Genomic DNA, 26,404 nt, shown 5'->3' on the forward strand with positions numbered 1-26,404 from the left:
TAGATTGAAATACCAAATATTAACAAGCTTGATGTTTACTTTTATGCATTAAATTGTCAGGACCGCATCTGATATTATACTTGATCAAAACATTTTTTCCTTTTCTGAATATTCCTGCAACTCTCATTCCGTATCAAAAAATCTAGTTCTGAAAAGATATAATTCTGGCCACCTCAGCAAAGTGACTACCTAAATTAGAGTGTGGATGTCCCAAAGGTACAAAGTCAAGCAGTCTTGGAAGGGGGAGTGAGGATGATTATAAAAAAAAGACAGAAAGAAGACTCAGAGAAAAGAATTAGAATTGGGAAGGTTGCAGGTGAATACCACATCAACCTCAAGTTTATTTTTCTTAGCTTTATTATATCTCTCAGTATCATGAGAAACAATGTCACAAGGTAGCAGAAATAATGGCTAATGTACACACAGGACATCTTTTCTTATCCAGAGGATTTCCTGTTCCAACCACCAAGATGAATTGAACTTTCACCCCCTTGCCTTGAGCCTCAAGTGTATTTCCTCTTGTAGTTCCATGAGTCAGTAGGCCAGGAAATCTGCCAGCAGACCCTAACCTGACTTGATTGTGCCTGGCAGGTCAGCTTTCACTGAAGCAAACAAAATGGCTCCCAATAAAACAGCACCAAGATCTCTCTCTCTCCTTTACACAGTTCATTCTTTTGAACTTGACATTTCACAGGCATTAATAGAGACGAAGTAGGCTTCTCCAAGATTCCAGAAATCTTAAGAATGTCTACATTTTAATTTTGAAATAATTAATTTAAGCATAAAAATAAGACCATACTGTTCTAAAATAATATTTTCTGGATATGATGGGGCTACGACAATAGTGATATTTGTTGAAACAAGATACATACTATGAAGCCAGTCAACATCCAGTGTGGAGAGGCAGTGAGCTCATGAGACCCCACCCCTAGCTGAGGAACTACTAGCAGTTGATATCTGGTGACTGGGAGAGGGAGTGTGTTTTCTATGAGGGTTTGGGTCATGATCAATTGTCCATGGTCTGGTAGATGGTGTCTAATGCCCAGGGACATGAGGGCAGCATTAATTTATTCAGGGTATGAGGAAAGAGGAAGAGGTGGGGGAAGAGAAGACATGAAGGTGCGAGGGTAATTTGAGGATGTCTTAGAGGAGCTGGGGTGGGTACACCTTAAATAAATCATATTCATTAATGCACTAATAAGTGTCCTTGTGTCTTTACTCATATGGTCCATTATCAATGTTAACAGTATATTCCTTTAAATCTTACTTGTAAGTATGTATATGTGTAAGCTGAGGATATGTGATGGAAGTAACAGTGACCCTTGGGTTTGAGAAAAGGAAGTCAGGTCCCTTGGAGTTAGATTTACAGGTAGTTGTTACCTGCCCCAGGAACTGAGCTACCCTGGATAAGCATTGTGCATTCTTGACCCAGAGCCATCTCTGAGCTCTCCACCTCCCATGTGCCCCATGTATTCTCTTATACTCTATATTATCATATGGCTCTTAATACAGTTTCCCTGTTACTTTGCAAATAAATAAATTTGATGTAAAAAGCATGCATAAATTATTTTGATTGCCTGTTGAAATAACATTTTGATATGTGGTTTTACAAAAAAATGCACTATTTAAATTACTTTTAAAAATGGAAAGCCTTAAAGGAAAACATCATTAAGCTGCAAATGTTATGCTTCCTGGTACTCAAGTCTTGTTCTTGGGTGACTTCTAGTGGCTTATACCATTTCTAGAAGCAGATGTTTCATCATGCAGTGGTGAGTTTTAACTTATTGTCACTATCACTGTCACTTTCCCAGCACTCTTCATGAAATGTGTAAGACTGAGAACGTCATGGAATGCACACATCCCTTCAACTTTTGGCTCCAACTTAATCTCTCTAGATGAAGCCAGTAGACCAGGCTTTTTACTAATCTTCCAGAGGGCATTTCATTTGTGTTCTTGTATGTTTGCATGGGATAGTAGCATTTCTAATAATAATCACACAGTTGTATGGTGTTTTGACTTTATCTTTTGGGTACATTTTAGTACAATTCAGATCATTTTACAGATAGCTTGACTGACATTTGTTTCTTGACTATATAGTACGCCAAGATCAAGTCATATTAAATTTCATTGCCAATCTAACAAGTGATGTTTAAGTAGTTTCCAGGATTATCACGATTATGATATCAATGACTTTTCCTCTTGCTGAGATGAAATACCCTCACAAAACCAACTTAAGAAAGGGTTTGTTGGGGTCTATGAATCATGATGATACATTGTGTCAAGGCTGGAGAATGCATTCTGAGAGAAGTTGAGCCTGGCTTGTTGTATAGCATCCACAGTCAGGAAGCCACAAGTGGTAGGGCCATTTGTTTTCATCTTTCTCTGTTTCTTCAGTCCACAGGAACAGTGCTGCCCACCCGTAGGATGTGTTTCCTACAATATTAACCTGAGACAGTCCCCCACAAGCTAACCTGGGCTACATGGTCCTCATAGGAGTACAGAAAACCTTGTCTCCTTGCTGATTCTCTATGCAGTCAAATTGGCCAACAGTAATCACATGTAATTACTACTTGCATAGCTTCCATAGGACTCATTTCAAAAATGTGTCCTCTAAAGGCTAACATTGTCTTTGCAGGCATGTATGAAACAAAGTGTATTTCACAGTCTATCATTTCCACAAATGTGAAGGACTCAATCATAAATGCTTTAGATAACGGACAAGGTAATGAAAAAGAACTGTAGAAAATCCATTTAAGAGAGCCTCCTTAATTCGATCAGTGTTTCTTTTCTTATCCTTGATGACATCTCTCAGTTGCTGTATCTCTTTGTTCATTTCTTCAGCTTTCTTCTTAAATCCTTCCTCAAGGAAAGCCTTTTGATCCTAAAACAGTGAACATGACAAAGAAGTAAATAGTGCCAAGTCCCAACATTGTATGACTTAAAGTTTCAAAACTTTAGCAAGCAGTCCTTAGTGCATTCCTAAAAACTTTCCCTTACCATGAAGAAGATGCACGAAAGATAGACCTACACATTATGAGGAAGTAGGGTTGAAATTTTACTAATCTTGATCCACCATGTTTGTTCCAGCTGCAATGCTAGCAGAGCTGTGAAGATGGGCTTATGTTCATGCCCAAAAAATGCCACTGGCCTGATTGCACAGCACTCAACCCACTTACACTGTGTGATAACTATATCTTACAGACGGGGGATAACTCACTGGATACTGAAGAAGCCGATTACCATCTCACTTGCAGATGGACAATGGAAATCGCTCCAATGTCAAACGCTTCTTCCAGGAGGCTCTCTACCCCAGGGAAAGCTACATAACCTGCAGAAGCTGCCGGTTCACTGTGCCTTTGAGGCTGGACATTTCTTCAGTTTAATGTCAACATAGATCATCCTGGGCAGGATGGGGTTGGATGGGTATGGTTGTGGGGAACAGACAGGTGCCTGATGACCTGGACAACCCAGACCAGTTGCTGGCATTAATACACTACCTGCTTGGGAAGTTTATTTAGTGAACCCTTATAAGATTATTTTTAAATATTACAAGTCTGTAAGCCAAACCACTGTAGTCATTAAAACCCTGAAGGAGCAAAAGAAAACCTGATGTCCCCAGAGTCTACATAAAGAGCAAAATTCAAAGGCTATATAACAATCGGGGGGGGGGGGTACTGCTTAGCAATAATATATTATGATTGTGTTCTTCATATGGCCTGGCTGACAACTTTCTCCCACTGCCTGGGGTACAAGAACCACCATGAGGATGAAGACCCCCACCTTCATTAGCTTCTTCAGCATCATATCATGGTCTTTGATGTCCTGCTCTCTCTCCTGCTCCAGCTTCCTTCTCAGTTGCTCTAGGTTTTCCTTGTGACTTTTCTCTTGAGCCTCCATATACTCCTGCTGCTCCTTCTGCTTCTGTCTTAGCAGCTCTTGCTCCTTCTCTGCCGCCACCTTCTGGGCACGCTCCTCTGCTCCAGGAAGATTCCAGGAGAGAAGAAAGTGACGGGTCAAGTAAAATGTCAATATTCCAGAACCCAAAGAACAATTCAAATCTCAAAGGGAGCATAGGAAACCAGACTGCCCCTTGGTCCTCACCTGGAGAGCATGTTTCTGACATTGATGGAGAAACCCTGACCATGTGACTGAAACAAAGCCAAGACTGCCTGTGGCATACAGATTGGGCATTCACAGAAAGATAGAAAGCGACTGATCTGGCATGGATTTACTATGGCTTCCATCAGAAAGCCATGGTAGGAATCTGACCTCTCCTGAGAGCCAAGAGACATGTTCCTGTACCTGCAATGGCCTTCTCCCCAGCAGTGAGCGCTGTATCTGCCTGCAAGATGGAACTCTCGATGAAGGCCTGTGACTGCAGAAAGCTCTGGAAGACTTCACTTGCCTGTAGGACCAAGAGAGAGCAAAGAACCCTGAAATATCCTGAGAGAGTGAGGACCCATGAGACTCAACAGAGTCCTCACTGTGCCTCATTGTTAAATGACACAGTGAAGCCTGCAGATGGCCCAAGCTCTTCAGTGACCCTGGATACTTCCTGCTCTGTGACTTAGTCCAGTAACCTCTACTAGAGATGCCTGCATCCGCTCAGATGCAGCCTGTCCATGCCATGTGCAGCTGTGCATGCTGCAACCTATCATGCCTTTGGATATTGTATTCCACTGTAAAATACTACATGATTGTGTATAAGCCACTTCCTTCTCTCTTGCTGGGTGTATTCATAGGGTATTCAAATCACTTTACCTGCCCAAGCCTTGTGGTAGAGATGTGTGACTGTGCACAGTAGTAGGGACACTGCTCAGTGCATTTAAATAACTAAAGAAAGGCCTCAAGAAAGTACTTACAATGGTATCACTGACAATAACAGAGAAATATTTTAGCTATGTTATTACACTCACTACTGCATAGGTAGATCATCCTGACAGACTTATAGAGTTATCACTCAGAATGCTTTGTGAGAATATTTCTAAGAATTCTTACTAAATAGGAGCCACTTTGCACCAAGCATGGTCAAGGTAAAGCACTTGCCTTGCCTTGCAAAGCCCTGACTTTGGTCACCAACACCAACATAAAGCTAAAGGTACCAGTCAGTCTTCATGTATTCTGACTCCTCTTAAGCAGTGTTATGTGTTCATGTTTTATGACATGCCCTTCCCTCTGCACTAAACTCCCATGCTCCCTGCTCCTCATCTTCATCAAGTTTCCATGTTTCCTGCTTATCTTCAACCCATTCACAGCCTGGAAATGTTCCCTGCTCCTCCCCTTCACCCCTTTCCTATGCTCCCTGCTCCTCACCTTCACCCCTTTCCTATGCTCCCTGCTCCTTACCTTCACCCCTTTCCTGGGAACCTGCCAGTAGTCATGTTCAATCTTCTCCCTCTTGTCCATGTAAAGCTTGTGTCCACAAGGAACAAAAAATGTTGAAATATTTTCCATAAAATCCTTTGAAAGTCGATCCAGTTCTTCTTGACAGTATTTATTTGATGCCTCTTCATTCTTCGACAGGAAAAGCTCTTTGTTCTCTCCTATTAATTCCTATAAGGGACATGTACAGAGATCTGACAAAATTGAAGGAATAGAAGGGAAAAAAATTCCAAGAAACATCATAGAAGAGCCAACTTATTTCCAATGAGAAAGCATTCCAGGGTAATAAGACCTCACGGAATGTGAAGTGCTAAAACCTGAACTCAGATGCTCAAAAAGATGTGGAAGCCTAAACTAAATGTTCTTTAGGTTCCTGGTCCTCAAAACCTTCTGAAAAGACCATCCTATAAACTCTGGTTCCTTGTGGGTGTCACATCCTGAAATTCTATCTTCAAGGACACAATGATATAACAAGGAACCACAGAAGAACGGTGTGGTCTACAGAGACTCCAGTGAGAAACAGTTTCTTAGGAACAGAAGATTATAGCAGGTTCAAGGATGTACTATAGATGTCCTGAGCAGGATCACAGTCCACAAACATTAACTGGGTAAAGGACTTAGGACACTATATACTCATTATTCCATCTGTTAGACATTACTAGAATAAAAATACTGGAAATTTGGGAAGGGGACATGCAATCATTCATAACTGTATTCTTCATGATACTCTGAAACACATATCTTTGAATAATAAATGCACATATGGCAAATGAAGGCTCATCAACACTACCATCTTGAAAAGGTAGCACCATGACAGTTAATGCCATCAACAGATTACCACCAGCTTCTTCAGGAATTGCTGATTTTCGTCCTTGAAGGAATGCTCCATGAAGACAGCCATGGCTTCCTTCTCGCAGGCTGCATGCACATCCAGCAGCTCCTGGAGCGTTTCTGTAGGAAGCCTCAGTCGCTGGGCCATCTGCTCACTATAGTGGTCGGCTGCTTTCTGCACAGCTACTGAGTTCTCACGCTGGGCCAGAGTTGTCACAGCATCATCCAGACAAGGCACTGCTCCACTGTTGATGGCATTCACATAGGTTGTCACCAGAATCCCTAGTCCTTTGTGAATTGGGAATTTTAAGGGATAAATAATAGTGCATGGGATCCAAGATGTTAAAACTATATTTCAAAATTTCTCACAACTCATTCACGCACAAATACACACACATGCACACACACACACACATACACACACACATACACACACACACACAAAACCTCCTTCAGCAAGCTATCATTTTCTTTGTCCTATTCTTACTTCATTTCTTTGGTTTTCTAGTTCAGGATGTTAAAAAAATTAATATCCATCTTCGCCTAATAAATTCAACTGTCTATGAAAATATAATTTTGCATTTAATACTTTGAAGGAATACAAATGCATGAACTAACAAGGAAAGGTATGTCACATTATTTCTGTGGCTATTATAAAAATATAGGTTTGTTTAAATACTACTATTTATATTGGAGCTATTTAAATATCCAAATTATATTTCACTTAGTCATTCTAAAATATAACATACAAGTTATCCCCTGTAAAAGCAGAAGGGATCAGCTTTAGTGGTTTAAACACTAATTCTATAATATATTAAGGACCTTTTCACTGGTGATTTCATTATCAGTTGAGAATTTTATACAGGTATGTTGCAACTGTAAATACTAATGATGTCGTCTGCATTTTTAAAGAAGGGTTTCTAATCTACAGTTATAAAATATATACTTTTTAGAATTGGGATACATGCATACTACCATAGTATATAAAATTAAAAACTTACATGCTAATAAGTTCAACATATATTACTCTCTAAAGAAGTGTGATTTGAAGACAAAACAGAAAACAAAAAAACTCACTATTCCCAGTGACCTTAATTCCCTCTTTTAGGGTCTTGATCTTGGCATAAGTGAAGATGTAAGAAACAAAAGCCTTTGTTACTTCCTGGAACTTAGGATCCAGTTGGTCTTCTGTGATAGAATCAAGTTTTTGTAAAAGTTCTTTGTCATGCGTTGGCCGGTCAAAGACAAAACACTTCCGGTTAGGAAAGAAAAGTCTGATGCATTCCCTGCATGAATTGGATGCTTGCATTCTGGGTTTGTCACCTAGTGTTGGAGGAAACACAAAATTACAGGAGTCACCTAAGCACAGAGAAAAGATGAAGGAGGCCCTGATCTACTTGAAATGTTCTGCACTTACAGACTCTTTACCATATCCTGCAACATTTCTTTGCATGTCAAAGGTATAACAAGTTTGTACTTGATAGAAGTCTCATGAAATATTTCAGGAGTTATTTGACTTCAGTGGAGAAGCCTATGGCTGAAATCCACAGACCTGAACATGGCATCAAGCATACTGTAGCTGTGGTGTCCTGGTGACTGAACAACAAGAGGCTAAAAGTGATTTCTGGCCTAATCACTCCTTGCAGAAAAAGAGTTATAGGACAAGAAAAATCAGAGCCAAAATAAAAGGTAACCATGTATTAAAAATAGGAACATTGGCAAATCTAAGATTGACTCCATAGTTACAGAACTAGAACTACTTTGAGGCTACACAGAACTCATTTTTGTAAAAGTCAAATATACACTCAAAGAGCTATATGTAAACTAAGACAGAAAGTCATGAAAATGTGAATGTATGTGTTGTGTATGTATGTCTTGTGTATGTATGCATGTCTGCTTGTCTGTGGGTGCATGTGGAAAGAGTCATTCTCCACCTTACTGGCAAAGGGTCTCTCAGGTGAAGTGGAACTCTCTAATACAGCCAGTCTGGCTACCCATCATGCTCCAGAGCTTTCCTGTGTCCTCAGCCTGTGCACTGGATTGAAGGTAGACTATCATATCCACCCAGAATTAATATAATTCTGGAAATCTCACCTCCAGTCCTCACACCTGGGTGACTGTGCTTCAAGTATGGAGTCACCTACTGGCCCATATATTTGGGATTTTTCCTGAAACAATTTTACTTGTTCATGGAAAGTTAGCAATGTGAGGTGATAGATGTATCATCTGTTCTACTGAGTAACCACTGCCTTAGTACCTACATGTGTTCTATAGTATTTAGTTACAAAGCTCAAGGTCAACAAGGAAGAAAATTGTATACAGCGCTGTTAACCTTTTTCATCAAAAATTATGAGGCTATCCATGAGTTTGAGGTTACTATGGTCTGCACAGGGTATTCCAAGATAGCAAAGTCTACACTATGAGATCATGTCTTCCAAAAAGAAAGTAAGGAAGGAGGGAAGGAAGGGAGGGAGGAAGGAAGGAAGGAAGGAAGGAAGGAAGGAAGGAAGGAAGGAAGGAAGGGCGGACTAGTAGGTTGTGGCACACATCTTTAATACTGATAGATAGGAGAAAGAGGCAAGAGATATGCTGTGAGCTCCGGGCCAGCCCATCTGGTCTACATAGCAATAACCAACCAGTTAGGGCAACACAGTAACATCCTGTTTAAAATTAAACAATATTTGAAGATCTAAATTGTAAGACTGTGCCTACTCCAGAAATTCTCTGAGATGAATAATTGCACTGATTTCATGGGCAGCCCTCTACCAACTACATGTCCAATATTTAGAGAAAGCAGACAGAAAATGAGAGCAGTGAGCATTCCAGAATTGGTGTGACTCACAAGGCTCTATCAACTTCACACTTGGGCTGACAAAGCCCATGCTAATGGTTTACAGACCATGAATATACCTGATCCTGACACTGTGGCATGAATAAAATGGGTAGCTATGACAGTCAAATAGACTCAGGATAAACTATACTGACTGGAGAAGGCATAACGTAAGAAGACACATGTCTTGCAGCTGCTTTTGCAGACAAGAAAATCAAGGCAGCATTAAAAACCTATGTTCATCTATAAGGAGAACAATGTATATCTCTGTGAAATGTATTTTAAGATGGGCACATACAATAAATTCATGAAAAAGAATTAGGCAGCCAAAAGTTTCTTAAAGGAAGGACAACACAAAAACAGACAGTACAAATATCTGCACTTGAGCATGCATTGTCTCTAGATGCATGAAAAAAACTGAAAAGAATGTCACCTTGAATAACTTTGCTGAGCTTTGGGCTCTACTCTTTCCAAATAAAATTAAACACCACATCCAAACAATATCAACCAATGACCTAGCATCACTTCTGCAGAACTCCATCCCATTGGGAAGACTCCACCAAGGATGGGAGGCACTCAGCAAATGACAAAACTCCCCAGCCTTCCCACCACAGCCCTCCTGTACCTGGGATCAGCTTCAAGGCATTCTCCAGGTAGTCATCACTTGTGATGTCTTCCCCATTTAACTTCAGCTCCAGCATGAAATCCCGAACAGTCCAGACAAAGTCTGGAAAGAAACTCACAAACTCTGTGGAATTCTTTATTCCAGCAGGATTTGGGGAAGACTTTGCTCTGATCAGCTCTGTGAGTTCTGTGACATAACTGGCACTTGGCTAAGGAAAAGGGACATCATGCACACACTCTCATGGTTCTCTTATTAAAATAAATCATTCTAAACACTGCTTTGCCCCAACAAAAGCCAGAGAGTGACAGGGCAGGGCAGTGAGTTCATATTCATTCCAGAGCACTCAATGAAAAATGGTGGCTCAGATCCCAGAAGGATACTGCAGCTGCTCCAGGGCCTGGTGGTTGATGGTGATCATGCTGTTGTAGATGAAGGTGCTGCTCAGAAGCACGCTGAGGGCAAAGATCCACAAGTCGTTCTTAGGATCACCCTAGAAAATATGTGAAGGAAGAGGTCTGAGCAGAGCACTCCTCAGAAGGGACTTGGGCTGGTCCTGTGGCCTTATTACTCCAGGTACTCTGGGGGCCAAAGCAGGAGGAGCAAAAGCCCTTTACCTGGTTAAAGAAAGAATGTGAAGTCAACCTGAGAAACTTAGTAGAACCTATATTACCCTGCATAGAACAAAAATGTCAACTGGAGCAAGCATCTCAATGTTTGATCAGGCACACTGAATTTCATAGGCAAGGGGAGGAGAATAAACTTAAAATCATTGGCACAGGAAGACTTTCTTAACAGGACACAGATCACACAGATGCTAAAGACAAGAATAAATAAATAATGCTTTGTGAATAGGAAAAGGTATTTAACATCTATATTTCTCATAGATGGTTACTACCCAGAACATATACAGAACTTGAAAAAACAAAACAAAACAAAAACAAAACTGACAGCATGCACTTCTTGGCATCCACAATACTGTCTGCATTTGGTGACTGTATGTGGGATGGATCCACAGGAGGGGCAGGCTCTTTATGGCATTTCCTTTAGTCTCCGTTCCATAATTTTTCTCCCTATCTGTTCTCATATTTTGTTACTCCTTCTAAGCCTGATACAGCTGTCTCCTGAGAGGCGCTGCCAGAGCCTAACAAGTACAGTGTTGGATGCTCTCAGCTAACCATGGGACTGTGCACAGGTTCCCCAATGGAGGAGTTAGAGAAAGAACTGAAGGAGCTGAAGGGGTTAGCAACCCCATAGGAAGAAGGAAAACATCAACCAACCAGAACCTCCAGAGCTCCCTGGGACTAAACCACCAACTAAAAAGTACACATGGAGTCACCCATGGCTCTAGCCACAAATGTAGCAGATTGCTTTATCTTGCATCAGTGGGAGAAGAGGTCCTTGGTCCTGTGAAGGCTCCATGCTCCAGAGTAGGAGAATTCAAAGGTGGGTAGGCAGGAGTGGGTAGGAGGGTGGGGAGCACCCTCATAGAAGCAGGAGGAGGGGGAGGGTGGGAGGGAGTTTCAGGGAGGCTGGGGGGGGGGAGACCGAGAAAGGGGATAACATTTGAATTGTAAATAGAAAAAAATCCAATAAAAAAACTGAATATTAAGAAAATAAATAAAAATAAATGTCCCAATTTAAAATTAGTGATAGAAGTAAATATAGAAGAGTTCTGAAACAATGAGACACATGTGGCCAAGGAACAAATAAAAGGCGAGCCTCTCTGGTGTCCAACTGGGACACAGCCAGCATAGGTGAGCTGCACACTGTTTCCTGAGCTCCACTGTCAGTCCAAAGGCTCTGCATGCCTCCCTGAGGAGTCCTGTCAGCAGCAGGAACATCCAGCTAACACCAGTACCAACCAGATAGCTATAGCATGAGGACACAACCAGAAAGAGCCTGGGCAATATAGCACCACCAGGGCCCAGCTATTTTACCACAGCAAGCCCTGGATATCCTAATATAGCCAAAGCACAAGAAGATAACTGTAAACCCAATCTTATAAAAGAATTTAGAGGCCTTTAAAGAGGAAATGAATAAATCCATTAAAGAAATACAGGGAAATACAATCAAACAGGAAATGCATAAAACTGTTCAAGACCTGGAAATGTACATAGAAACAATAAAGGAAACACAAACTGAGGGAATCTGGGAGATGGAAAACATAGGGAAGAGATCAGGAGCAAAAGATGCAAGCATCACCCAAAGAGTACAAGAGATGGAAGAAGGAATCTCAGGAATAGAAGATACAATAAAAGAAATGAATACATCACCGGGCCAGATAGTTTTAGTGCAGAATTCTATAACTTTCAAAGATGAGTTAATACCAACACTCCTCAAACTATTCCACAAAATGAAAACAGAAAAAACATTGTCAAAATCATTCTATGAGGTCAGTTTCACCCAGATACATAAAATACAAAGACTCATAAAAGTAAGAATTTCAGAACATTGATGCAAAAATAATCAATAAAATACTTGAAAACCTAATCCAAGAACAATCAAAAATATCATCCACCATGATCAAGTAGGCTTCATCCCTGACATGCAGGAATGTCTCAACATACAAAAATCTATGAATGTGACACAACATATAAACCAACTGGGAGAAAAAGCCATATTATCACATCGTTAGATTCTGAAAATAGCCTTTGACAAAATCCAACATCACTTCATGATAAAAGTCTTGGATATATCAGGGATATGAGGCGCATAGACAAACAGAAAATACAGCAAGCAAAAAGCCAACATCAAATTAAATGAAGACAAACTTATAACAACTCTACTAAAATATGGATATATATTCAATATAGTGTCTGGATTTCTACCTAAAGCAATAAGAAAACTAAAGGAGATCAAGGGAATACAAATTGAAAAGGATGATGTCAAAACACCATTATTTGTAGAAGAAATGATAGTATACATAAGTGGTTCTAAAAATTCCACTAGGGAACAAATACAGCTGTTAATCACTTTTACTGAAGTGGATGGGAACAAGGTTAACTACAACAAATCAGTAGCTCTCCTATATACAAATGACAGACTGAGAAAAGAAACAGGAAAACACTATCTTTCACAATAGCCTTACATAATATCGCAGTGTAACTCTAACCAAGCATGTAAAAGACCTGTGTGACAAAAATGACAAGTCTTTGAAAAAAGAAATTGAAGAAGGTATTAGAGAATAGAAAGACCTCCAATGCACATGGATAGGTAGGGTTAATGAAGTGAAAATGGCCATCTTACCAAAAGCTATCTACAGATTCAATGCAGTTCACAACAAAATTCTGACACAGTTCTTTCCAAACCTTTAAAGAACAATTCTCAAATTCATATGGAAAAATAAAAATCCCAAGATAATGAAAAGAGTTCAGTACAATCAAAAAACTTTTAGAAGTATCACCATTCCTGATTTCAAGCTGTACTGCAGAGGAAAAATAATAAAAAACATACTATATTGCAATAAAAACAGACAAATTGAACAGTGGAATAGAATCAATGACTCAGAGATAGATCCACACACCAAATATAGAAGATAAAATTGAAGAAACTGATTCATCAATGGTCCAGATGGTTTTAGTGCAGAATTCTACCAAACTCTCAAAGATGAGCTAATACCTACACTCCTCGAACTTCCACAAAATGAAAACAGATGGAACATTGCTAAACTCATTCTAAAAGATCACTGTCACCATGATACCTAAATCCACAGAAACACTCACCAAGGTAAGAATTTCAGATCAATTTCCCTTAATAACATTGATGCAAAAATAATCAATAAAATACTCACAAACCAAATGAAAGAATACATCAAAATTATCATCCACCATAATCAAGTAGGCTTCATCCAGAGATACAGGGATGTCTTAACATACAAAATTCCATCAATGTAATACAACATATAAACAAACTAAAAGAAAAAACTATGCTATCATATCATTAGATGTTGGAAATAGCCTTTGACAAAAGCCAACATAACTTCATGATAAAAGTCTTGGAGATATCAGGGGTAAAATTTCCATACCTAAACATAATATACAGCAAGCCAATAACCAACATCAAATTAAATGGAGACAAAGTTAAAGCAATTCTAGTAAAATAAGGAACAAGACAAAGCTGTCTACTCTCTCCATATCTATTCAATATACTACCTGGAGTTCTGCCTAGACCAACAAGAAAACTAAAGGAGATTAAGGGGATACAAATTGAAAAGGGAGATATCAAAACACCATTATTTGTAGATGATATGATAATATACATGAGTGGCTCTAAAAAATTCCACTAGGGAAGCTAGACAGCTGATAAGCACTTCCAGTGAAGTGGATGGGCACAAGGTTAACTACAATAAATCAGTAGCCCTCTTAAATACAAATGAGAGACTGAGAAAAGAAACAGGAAAACACTACCTTTTACAATAGTCTTACATAATTTAAAATATCTTGGTGTAACACTAACCAAGCAAGTGAAAGACCTGTATGGCACAAATGTCAATTCTTTGAAGAAAGAAACTGTAGAAGGTATCAGAAGATAGAAAAATCTCTCATGCTCATGGATTGATAGGGTTTCCAACATCTAATGATATGATAGCACAGTTTTTTCTTTTAGTTTGTTTATATGTTGATGGCCATCTTCTGAAAAGCAATCTACAGATTTAATGCAGTTCTCATCAAAATTCCAACACAATTCTTTCCAAACCTTTAAAGAGAAATTCTCAAATTCATTTGGAAAAACAAAAAACTAAAGATAGAGAAAACAGTTCTGTATAATAAAAGAACTTGTGGATGTATCACCAATCCTGATTTCAAGCCATTGCTTTTATTACAGAGCAATAGTAATAAAAACCACATGGTATTGCCATAAAAACAGATTGATCAGTGAAATAGAATCAAAGACCCACATACCTACAGACACTTGGTTTTTGAAAAGAAAACCAAAACCATACAATGGAAAAAATGAAAGCATCTTCAACAAATGGTGCATTTAGAAGAATGCAAATAGTGCACAAAACTCAAAACCAAATGGGTCAAAGACCTCAACATAAAACTAGATACACCAAATCTAATAGGAGAGAAAATAGAAAATATCCTTGAACCAGTTGGTTCAGGAGACAACTTCCTAAACAGAACACCCACAATTCAGGCAGGAAGGCCAACAATCAATAAATGTGACCTCATGAAATTCAAAATCTTCTGCAAGGCAAAGGACACCATCAATAGGACAATATGGCAACCTATAGAATGGGAAAAGATCTTCACCAGCCCTATATCTGACAGAAAGTTAATATTCAAAATATACCAAGAACTCAAGAAATTATACATGAACAAACCAAATAACCTAATTTTATTATGGGGTACATATCTAAATAGAAAATTCCTCGAAACAGAGGAATGTCTAATGGCCAATAAGCACTCAAAGAAATGTTCAATGTCCCTAGTCATCAAGAAATGTATATCAACATGACTCTGAGATTCCATATTATACCTGTCAGAATGGCTAAGATAAAAAATTCAAGGTACAGTACAAGCTGGTGAGGACATAGACCAAGAGGACACTCCTTCATTGCTGGTTGGAGTATAAAAATGTACAACCACTTTGGAAATCAATATAGTGGTTGCTCAGAAAACTGGGAATAGTTCTACTTCAAGACTCAGCTATACCCCTCGTGGGCATATACTGAAACAATGCTCCACTATACCACAAGGACCTTTGCTTGACTATGTTCATAGCAGATTTATTCAGAATAGTCAGAGACTGTAAACCACCTAGATGTTCCTCAAAAAAAAAAAAAAAAAAAAAAAGAATAGACAAATAAACTGTGGTTGGTTTATAAAATGAAATACAATTCAGCTATTAAAAACAAGGCATCATGAAATTGCAGTCAAATGAATGGAATTAGAAAATGCTGATGTCCATGGAATCGTCTGACAAACCACATGAACACTGGTCTCAGTCTGACAGGATAGTTTATTGAGCATATGGCCCAGGACTGAAAACCAGGACTGTGGTCCAGATACAACATATAAGACCCTTAAAGTCCAAGACCTATGAACATTTGTGTCCAAGTTATTCCATCAATAAGGATTTAGGAACAGGGGAATTCCTTAGTATAGATTACTGGAGTCTGGTGCAAAATGGAGGACTTCTAGAGTCTGGTACAAAATGGAGGACTTCTTTTACCAGCAGGTCTTTCCCTTCTCTGACCTTGTCTGGGGATCCCTACTCCCCACATCCCTGTAGGTGGGGTAGGGAGAGGAAAAGGTTGAGCAGCCCTTGGCAGAACTACAAATTTCCTCACCTTCCACTCTCCCATCAGAACTCACCAAGCAAGTACCTGGGATTCCTAGACTGCTTCTCCATGCAAATGAGGTACACAAAGAACTTTAAACCATAGCCAATGATTTTCATTTGCCCTGAAAACTCCTCCCCAGTCTATAAAATCCATATATAGCCCCTGGTTCACCCTGAATAAAGTGTATGCTTTCAAGCCCATCCCCAACTCCAAATAAAAGTATGTGTACAAGCTAAACTTGCCTAAGAGGTATTTCATTGAAGATTATCAGAGAAGGCCTTCACCTAAAAGAGCTCTAACACTAAGATCCTTGGAGAAGGCCTTCTCTTCCCACACCCTTACTCCCAGCCAGAACAGGATCCTGCAGAGCTCCACCCATTCTGGACTCCCCTTGAAATTTCCTGCCCAGTGTGCAAGTCTGGACACCCTGAGAACGATAAATTGGAGGGCATGGACCACAGCTGGTCCCCTAGATTACACACCACTTTTAACAAAATTAAGCTTCCAAGAACAGAAACACACATTCTGATTTAAAACAAGTCATCAGGCTATATTAATCAGAACAGTATGGTTTATATGAAAATCTTTTTCTTTCCTTATTTTTTTTAATTTAAATTTTTTATTTTTATTTCGAGACACAGTTTCTCTGTGTAGTCCTGGCTGTCCTGGAACTCACTCTGCAGACCAGGCTGGCCTCAAACTCAGAAGTCTGCCTGCTTCTGCCTACCAAATGCTGGGATTAAAAGCATGCACCACCACTGCTCAGCCCAAGTGCTGTTAACAGATAAGGAGATAGCAGTGGACACTGTCTGTCTTGGAATATCATAGTGAATCCCATTACCTTGTACAATTAACATGTACCCATGTATCATTGACTATTCTTAAAGTATGATAATAACAAAAACAAGGATATGCACTAATGGAGCAGAATAAAAGGCTCCAAAATAAACCCACAAGTTAACTGTCAAATGATCTTTGCAGGGGTGTCAGGAACACACAATGCAGGAAGACGGTGTCTTCAACAAAGAGTGCTGGGGAAAGAGGGCATCTATATGCAGACAGCAAAATTAGATCCTATGCACATATACCCAAGTCAGCAAAAATAGAGAGTTAAAAGCAAGATGTGCGATTTTGTACAGCAACCTCAGCAGTGTGTAGATGCAAAGGCAGTGAAAGTAGCACCCAACAGCACAGCTGCAGTGCTCAACCGCCAAGGCGTGGACTCATCATGAAGTAGGTGAGGATAGAGAAAATATATCACACATGTGGAATGGCCTCTGACACAGACACAGGAAGGAAGGAAGGAAGGAAGGAAGGAAGGAAGGAAGGAAGGAAGGAAGGAAGGAAGGAAGGAAGGAAGGAGGGAGGGAGGGAGAGAGGGAAGGAGGGATGAAGGGAGAGAGAGAGAGAGAGAGAGAGAGAGAGAGAGAGAGAGGAGGGAGAAAGGAAGGAAGAAAGAAAGGAAGAAGAAAGAAGACAGACAGGAAGAAAGAGAGAAGAGACAGGTCAGCATGAAGGAAAGAAAGAAGGAAGGAAAAAAGGATGGAAGGAATCCTGTGGTATAAATGTGTGAATGAGTATAGCATGCATCTAGGAAAATAGAATGACCAGGCATAGAGAAACAAATGCCACAAGACCCAACTCACATACAAATCTTAAAAAGTTGAATAGAAAGAACACAGTGCTGGTTCCCAGTGTCCTGAGAAGGGTAGCACTACAGAAGAAACTAGACAAAAATCTATAAAATTTCAGTTACATAATAAAGTTAACAGAAAACATGAAACACCGAGAAGGAAAATTGGGTTTCTCATCATTAATATGGATAACAGCAATGTTAGCTATGATGCAAAAAGTAGGAGAAACAAACTCAAAATTTGACAAGTGAGGCAGAACCTGACCAAAAAGCTTCTTGCCAGAAAACAAAATAACCAATCAAAAATACACAACAGAACAGGAAAGCAATGTTTGCAAACCACATGTCCTCCAGGGGACATTCTAAACATATAAAGGTAACATGCAACCAAACAACAAAACAAATCCAATACACCTACTAAATATGAGGAAGACTTTGAACATATGTTTCTGAAATGAAAGCACACAAGTGGTTGATAAGTTTACGAACAGACAGTGAACATCATTGATGCTCAGGGGAATGGAGTCAAACTGAGAAGGGCATCATCACCATCTTAGGGCACCTGCCACTAAAAAACAATAGATAACAAGTTTTGATGAAGGGAGTTTAAAAACAGACCCTGCACTCTATTGGACAAAACACGAATTAGAAGGAAGAACCTTTATTTTGTCCACTAAAATCTAACTACTATGCCTGGAACCCAGGAATTTTAACTGTTGAATAAACTTCTACCAATCTCAATCAAATCATTTGCCCAAATGGCAAGAAATAAAAGCATGTTTTGCCTATTAAGATACACATAACTTTATCTGAGAGTGAACACAAAATAAAACACTCTTTATAACACTGGTTGCAGTTCAGTCAGAATTCACACATAGATCATAGTTCGATAACAAGGGCACAGAAGGGCCAGCCTGAGCCTCATCCTACCTTTTCCACATCCCCCAGGCCCTCAGTGTCCAGGAGGACCAGGGTGTGCTCTGGCTTGGTGGGGTGTGGCATGCACCACATCCAGATGCCCTTGGTCTGAGACTGCACGGTGGAGCCCAGAGGAAAGCCTGAAGGGAAGAGAGGAGGAGGAAAGTCAGGATGTGAATGTCCTGCACAGGTAGCCTTGTGTGCTAAAACCTCAGTGCGTAGCTGCCAGCATTATTGTGAGGGATTCTGAAGGTTTTAGGACTTGAAGCCCAGTGGAGGATGCAGGTAACTAGAGAAGGGATTTTGAAGGTTATAACTCAGTCTCCATTTCCTCCCTCAGTTTCTGCCTGTCTCTTTTGTGAAGCCAGTCCCAAGATCAATGAACCAAGAACTATGGAGTAAAATCTAAGTCAGGATAAGTGCCTCCTCATTAAGGTTTCTTCTTGAGTGTTTTGGTCACAGCCTTGAAAACGTACAAAGAGGGAGCTATGCCCATGAAAATTGGTTCTAGCAGCAGAATGGAAGGAGTGTTGTGAATACCTCAGCACTTGAAATGGTGCCCCATCTCCCCTTGAGAGTCCCTTCCTTTATAAGTCATCAATTCCAAGCTATATGCAACATTTAATAAGGAAACAAAGGCACACAAGGACTCCAGATGTTAACAAAGAGGCACCCACAAGGCAGAAAACATGGAGCTTTCTGGCAACTGCACGGAGTGTTTGGAGCAGCCATGGTTTTACACACCTGCAATTCCAATAGGCAGGAGACACACATGGGAAGGTTGCCAGTAGTTTGAAGCCACTAGGACCCCATGAATAGAGCCAAGATGACCAACAAGACTTTTCAAAAAAGGAAGGAAGGAAGGAAGGAAGGAAGGAAGGAAGGAAGGAAGGAAGGAAGGAAGGAAGGAAGGAAGGAAAGAAGAGAAGGGAAGAAGGGAAGAAGGGAAGAAGGGAAGAAGGGAAGAAGGGAAGAAGGAAAGAAGGAAAGAAGGAAAAGGGAAGGGGGAGGGCAGGGGAGGGGAGAGAAGGGAAGGGGAAAGAAGAGAAGGGAAGAGAAAGCGAACAACAACAATAGCAACAAAACACACACACACACACACACACACACACACACACACACACACACAACAATAACAAAAAACCCAAAGGTATTTTTGCAAATGTTGGGAAACCGGCATGGGCTCCAAGACAAAGACACATACAAAAAATAGAAAAAGGAAATAGTTTTGATAGTTTTTGCACCCAAAATGATTAAGACAGAAGTGTGCTGCTATAAAGGGTATAAAGTCATTTTTGAAGTTTTTTCAAGACTTATTTATTTCTAAGAAAAGTATTCGTAAGATTTACAAATTTCATTTAATGAATATGAGAATTTTGCCAATGTGTATATGAGTGTACCGCGAGCATGCCTGGTGCCTATTGTAGCCAAAAAAAGAGCATCAGTTCCTCTCAGGTTGGACTTTCTAAAAAAATATAAGTCACCATGTGGGTGTGCAGACCCAAACCTTGCCTGCATGAGCAATCAGAGCTCTTAGCCACTGGACCAACTCTCCATCTCTACCTATCAGAAAATTTTTAAGTCGTAAGTATTCAAAGACTTTCTATCCTGATGGAAATATCTTATTTAGAAAGGAGAACCTGCTGTAGGAAACAGGGGACTGAGGCGCAGGATCCCATTGTTCTGGGCATCAGAAAAGGCCTCATCTTGAGCACTCAGAAGGGAGATTTTCTTTAACAGAATGGAAGGGAAGAGCACAGGAGAGATTATTGGGGAGCAGCAATGAAGGGATTCAATTTAGCATGGGGGGGTGGCTTTGCTAAAAAGGAGTTCTACTGTCCATTGTTATAATTGGGAATACAAATTAAGGAAAAGTGATAGAGACAGTCAAACCTTTGGCTGGTAGGCAGCATGCCACTCACCGTGATTCTGTCCCGCCAAACAGTTCATCAAATAGGACTTCCCTGTACGGTACAATCCAACAATAGCCACGACTACCACTGGCTGAGAAATCTTGTCCAGAATCTCTATGGCTTCCTGGTTCACTGACAGCTGTTCATTGTGGTTTTCCACAAGGCAAATGGGAGCCATTTGTGGTTGGGTCATAGCAACCTGCCAACGTAGATGAATCCATGATAGGAGAAAGAGTTTAAAGTCATTCTCTGCCTCACAGACACCCAATGGCTCAGCAGCTAAGACCAGTTGGTGACCTTTGTAGGTTTCCTGTTGGCAGCGCATAGCCTCAAATGGCAGCATGTAACCTCGAATCTGCAGTACAGAGGGCCTGCTTCTCTTTCTTCATTATTCTTCAAAGTTCTAAAGAAGCTTTAATAACACATGGGCTGCTCTCATCTATAAAGTTTTGCTTCAGTGGAATAAAATCCAAAAAATAATGGCCTTAAGCAAGGTCACTGCATGCTATATGCTAAGCCCTGTAATGAGCACCCTTAGTATGTGACCTCAAAAACCTTAAAGTCCTTACATGTTATGGATTATTCTACCATGCTGCTAATGAGAAAAGCAAGTTGCCAAAACCAGAATAGCACAGCAAAATGGCAGCCTCGTGAGCTCTAGGCCCTTGGTATCTCCATGAATAGATTTTAAGATGGCTAAAAATATGTAGAAACTGTGAACAGTTCCCATGAATTACATGAACACTGAGATGTGCAGCTGACTAAAGGGTGGGACTTACATGAGTCCTTGTTTGACTTTTTACTGCCTACCTGCACCCCACCTGACACAGGTTCTGACTGCAGGAAGCAATGCAGACCTTAACTACAGCAGGCTAACCTGGGGCTAACCTGGTTTCAGTCTTACCTAACTTGTGTTTCAAGTAGGGATTATTTCTTGAACATGAAAACAAAATCTCAACATGAGCAAATAAATAGAAAAAAATCCACTCTGTAAAGTTAAGAAATTCGTGCACCAGAGCATTCTATACAGCGTGTAAAAAGGCAACCCAAGAATGGGTGACGAAGACCTGTAGTAAATCACATGTGTGATAAAGGGTTACTATCTGAAACAAAGTGGCTCTACAATTCATCACAGACACCTCAGTTCTAAACTGAGAAAAGCACTGGGTTGAAATTTCTTCAGAGAAGGCTTACAAATGTCCATGAGCACACAAGATAGTACTCAATATTGCAAATCACCTTGTATGAGAAAACTATAAAATTTTTAAATAAACTTACTTGAAAAAGATGTAATGTCCAAATTGGGATGTACCAGAGTGAAAGGTGAAGTGTCTCTGTTCCCAGGACAGAATGGCAATCAGGTTTTATTAGGGAAACATGGATGCAAAATGAAGAAACTTTCCGTTACACTATTTCTGTTTTGCCATGCTGAGGGACATGGTGTAAGAGTCTAGAGTCACATGATCATGTGTGATTTGGCTTCTTAGAGCTTACTGAGGCTGAAGCTTGCTTTGGGTTAACATACATATTTATTTGAAATTGTTTACTTAGTTTTGCTGATGTTTACAGTTTAAGCATGAATGCTGTTATTTTTAAGAACTACTTGTTTTTGTTGCACAACAATTCTATAGACCCATTGTTTCTTATAACATGTCTTTGACAAATATTGAGGAAGTGCCAATCAAACCATACACACAAGGACAGCTACCACACAAAGCAAAAACAAATCCATGTAACCCAGAATTTAGACAACTCAGGTGTCTGTACTCTGTGGCTAAGAATACAGAATATTACCTCATGGGAAACAGTCCTCGCTTTTGAGAAAATCAATACTTATGTCTGATCTAACAGCTCTTCTTTGATTACAACACAAACAAAATAGCAAAGAAGGACTTGGATGGACCTTTGAGCTGTAGTGATCATGGCAGCTGTGTTCACAATACCCACATTGTGGAGACAGCCCAGACTCCCACCAACAGATCACCAACAGATGCATACATTAACACAGTCTGACAATGTGCACAATAGAATATTATTCAGCCAAAGAAGGGAATAAAATTAACTACTGTACACAACTTTGTAGACCTTAATAGACTTAGGCTAGACACAGACTCCTACAGGTCAGACAACACATAACCTGCCTCCCCTGCCCTGCCCTCAGTCCCAGATGAGCATGAGGACATTATGCCAAGGAAGGAGAATGTGCAGAATCTCCAGAAGTTAGATACAGGTGACGTCACTTAACTCCAGAAACCAGGCTCTCTGCAGCTTAGTTCCATGTATGAAATAAGACTAGCAGCCCAAACAAAATGCACATAGCACTACGTAATCTCTACATCTCACATACAACATAAACATCAATATAGAACTGGATTATCTTCTTACACTTAATTCAAAGTCAGTGAGGTAGGAACTAAGTTATTTCCAGATAGATGTTTGCCAAGCTCTTGTGCTGAGTTTTCCTCACACGGTTCCTCCACAGAGACTTTCCTCTGCCTACAGTTGCCTGTGAACCAGGGCAGGAGCTGTTGTGGTCCCAGCTGAGGCAGGACCAGGGCTCTTCCCATAGTTTGTCTAACAGAGCAGGGCAGCCAGCAGTGTCAGGCTGCCACTTTGTATCTGTCCTTTATCAGAGGAAAGAAACTGACCTCCTAGACCTAAAGCCAGCCACAGCCCCCTGCAGACCAGAGAGCTCATAATCTGCCTCCCTTCCCCCTCCCTCAGTTGCCCCTTTGACTTGGAAATCAAGCTGAGGTCCAGACTAAGTTGCTCCTTAAAGAAAGGAAAAGTAAATATACCTGGTCCCACAGCACAGGTCCAAGTGCAGTTCTCAGCTGCTGCTGCCTCCTCAGGCTCCCTTCTGCTCTCCTCCCTCCTGCTCTCTTTGCTCCTCTTTTATGTAAGCTGACCACACACACACACACAGAGAGAGAGAGAGAGAGAGAGAGAGAGAGAGAGAGAGAGAGAGAGAGAGAGAAGGAGTTAAAAGAAATCACATGCTGCAGCAGAAACAAAACTGAAAGTAAAATAAAATAGGCCATGTTAACTTGGCCAAGACTGGAAAGGGAGGTCAGAGGTTCCTGTCTATCCCGAAAAGCCAGTGTGATACTCTGTTGCAGCCAAGGGACAGCAGGCCTCCACTGTGGAATCTGTTTACCTTCTCTTTCCTTGGAACCCATTTCCAGTTTCCTCCAGCCTTCTTGGCACAGATAAAGCACAGTAAAACCCAGGCAGCCATCAGTGGAAATTACAAAATCCGGGAGTATTGCAAGTGTGCTTCTCTCAGGGGAAATTCCCAGTGCTTTCTGATCAAACATGTTTAATGTTTTAAACATGTGTTTTCTAAAGCAGGAACCATCCCTGTTGCCATTTCTTCTGGGCTGCCCCACAATTACCTGGCAACAGCCAGGTGGGCATGACTCACTATAAAAGGGGCTGCTTGTACCCTCACATACCCCCCTCTCTTGCTCAATTGTCCTCTCTTCCTTTTTTACCCTCTTTCTTCTCTGTCCCTCCTCCTCCTTCCTCCCCTCTCTATCCCTCTTTCTTTGTCTCTACTAACCCCTCAACTCCCCTCTCCATGTCTTAAATAAACTGTATTCTATACTATACAATTGTGTGGCTGGTACCTCAGGAAGAAGGTAATGCTTCAACACTGGCCCTCAGAGGTACCCCTTTTCACCTCAACATACCAGGTATGACGTTTGTATATTCTTGGACCAGAGGGTGGCACCATTTGGAGATGTGGCCTTGTTGGAATAGGTGTGACCTGGTTGGAATAGGTGTGTCACTGTGGTTGTGGGCTTAAGATCCTCACTCTAGTTGCCTGGAAGTCAGTCTTCCACTAGCAGCCTTTGGATGAAGACATAGAACTCTCATCTCTGCCTGTGCCACGCCTGCCTGGATGCTGCCATGCTCCCACCTTGATGATAATGGACTGAACCTCTGAACCTGTAACCCAGCCCCAATTAAATGTTGTTTTTTTATAAGACTTGCCTTGGTCATGGTGTCTGTTCACAGCAGTAAAACCCTAACTAAGACACCAGACAGCCACCAAACATATACCTGACTTCTTTTTCTTTTCATAAAACACAACAGTCAATTTTAAAACCTGATTTTAAAAGAAGCAATTAAAGAATAGTAAGTAGGAGTTGTGTTCAATATAGAAGCTAAGAAAACTTCAGAGATGGAAGCTGAAAAATGAAAGCTTTAATTTCTGAGCCCTTAGGGAGGCAGACTGGGGTCTGAACTTTGTCCCTGATGGGAGATTGAACACCATTTGTAAAGGATGAAACACAAAGCAGGGGGGAGCTGTAGAGTGATCCATTGTGATTTCACAGGAAGGATTAAACAAGGGAGTACCCCTTAGAGGCGGTGTTGGCATCAGGACATCCCAAACCTGTGACATCACATAGGCGACAGCATGACCTGCTACCTTCTGACTGGTTGCCAAGACAACAGGCACCATATTCCCAACATCCACTTGACTCACCTGTGTTACATCATTTTCCATATAAATGAGGAGAACGCCCCTTCCTCACTCTCTCTCACCCTTCTCTTTCTGCCACTACCTTGTCTCTCCCTTACAATAAAACCTCTTCCACATGGAACTGCCTTGGCCTAGTGTGCTGTAGAGACTAGACCCGGCATTCTAACTCATCAGACTGGGCCATATCCAGGCACCTAGCTTCAAGGTCCTTAATTTATTCTCCTAGACATTAGGTGCAGAGCTCAGAGTGATGAAGGGACAAAGGAGCAGGTCAGTGGCATGGAGATAAACTCTTACCTTGTTTCAACTTCAGTGAACTCTGGCTATTCATCTGATGTGTCAGCACGGCCACCCATCTGCAGGCCCAGGTAGAACGCTCACAGAGTCCACACCAGGACTGGGAAGAAGTTCATGTCAGCAGGTTCTTGAATTCCAAGAAGGCCAGAGGAGTCCCTGGTCTGGAGCAAAGCAGGGATGTGTCCAACTTCTGTCAGTTGAGTGGCACTGCTGAGACAGGATTGCAAGGAACAGCAGGAGGGAGGCTGCCTCTATTATATTGAAAGAGAGAGAGAGACGCTGTGTGTGTGTGTATTTGTGTGTGCACGTGTGTGTGTGCTCAAGCACAGGCGTGCCAATGTACATATTTGCTGAGGTTTTGAAACAGTGCCTCTCACAGAATCAGGACCTCTCTGCTTTGCCATACTAGCTGATTGCTGAGCCTCAGGGCCTTGCTGTCTCTGACCCCACCCCAGCCTTGGGATTACAGGCACACACTGCCATACCCAGCTTTTCACTGCAGATCCAAATTAACATCCCCATGCTTGCATAACAGACCCTTCACGGAATAAGGCATCTCCTTAGGCCCTTAATTTGAATTTTTATGAATCCACAAGGTGTCATAGACACACAAGCTGCTTGCTCTCCTTAGTGTGGTGCCATCCTGGACCACAAAACGACACGTAGTAGGTGTACAGTCTCCTGGCCAATTAGAATTAGCGTCATAGCTGAATAGCCCTCTGACCAGTTATGCCCATGGTATTGTATACAAAGATGCTGTGTGGATGCCTCTGCTGTGAAACTGCACTGCAGATTAAACAACAACCTGAAAAGCAGAACAGTAGCAATGAAGGAGGGGTCTGGAATCCACTATTCCCTTGATAACTAAGCTGATGAGGGAGACAAGATGGAGGCAGTAGGAGCCATAAGTAATAACCGAACCAGCAAAAGAGGGATGGGCAAATACTAAGCATGGAAAGTCAGGTTTAATGTTTCTTTTAAAAATAGCATATCACACTGTAGCGGGAAACCTGGGCCACCTCTGTGTAATGCTGGGAGCCTCAAACAATCACAAAAGCATCTCCTACAGGAGGACCTAATTGAAGACTGCCTGAGGGGCCAAGGATTGCTGGTGCAGACAATGCCAGCCAATTGGGAGCTGCTGTGTAGAAGAGATGCTTGCTTGGGACCAATGTGGCTCAGGAGGAAGGTATTAAA

At 41.0% G+C, this 26,404-nt stretch overlaps 1 protein-coding gene across 7 annotated transcripts; it reads right to left on the bottom strand.

The window, feature by feature from the left end:
- Positions 1 to 295: 295 nt before the first annotated feature.
- On the bottom strand, positions 296 to 25,465 carry Gbp6 (guanylate binding protein 6). Of its 7 annotated transcripts, none has more exons than XM_006534687.3 (11): positions 25,208 to 25,464; positions 20,431 to 20,620; positions 18,521 to 18,648; positions 10,049 to 10,158; positions 9,669 to 9,865; positions 7,291 to 7,536; positions 6,221 to 6,501; positions 5,347 to 5,553; positions 4,303 to 4,405; positions 3,781 to 3,974; positions 296 to 2,881 (listed from the first exon to the last, which is right to left on the bottom strand). In XM_006534687.3, exons 2-11 carry the CDS (start codon positions 20,612 to 20,614, stop codon positions 2,696 to 2,698), a joined length of 1,836 nt encoding a protein of 611 aa, XP_006534750.1. In that variant the 5' UTR covers positions 20,615 to 20,620; positions 25,208 to 25,464; the 3' UTR covers positions 296 to 2,695. The 7 variants fall into 7 exon arrangements, with proteins under 7 accessions (XP_006534750.1, XP_011247687.1, NP_919317.2 ...); XM_011249385.3 differs by lacking the exon at positions 25,208 to 25,464 and adding an exon at positions 23,220 to 23,480 and having other exon boundaries at positions 20,431 to 20,638; NM_194336.2 differs by lacking the exon at positions 25,208 to 25,464 and adding an exon at positions 23,220 to 23,293.
- Between the last annotated feature and the right edge of the window lie 939 nt (positions 25,466 to 26,404).

This window comes from Mus musculus, chromosome 5, assembly GCF_000001635.26.
Source record: "Mus musculus strain C57BL/6J chromosome 5, GRCm38.p6 C57BL/6J".
NCBI classification, from domain to species: domain Eukaryota; kingdom Metazoa; phylum Chordata; class Mammalia; order Rodentia; family Muridae; genus Mus; species Mus musculus.

Coding starts and splice junctions, on each gene's coding strand:
- Gbp6 (XM_011249385.3), bottom strand. CDS start 23,462: ATGGCCTATTTTATTTTACTTTCAGTTTTGTTTCTGCTGCAGCATGTG. Junction 10,159..18,520: donor GCCTGGGGGATGTGGAAAAG/GTAGGATGAGGC, acceptor CATATTTTCTAG/GGTGATCCTAAGAACGACTT. Junction 7,537..9,668: donor TGCCTTGAAGCTGATCCCAG/GTACAGGAGGGC, acceptor CTCCAACACTAG/GTGACAAACCCAGAATGCAA.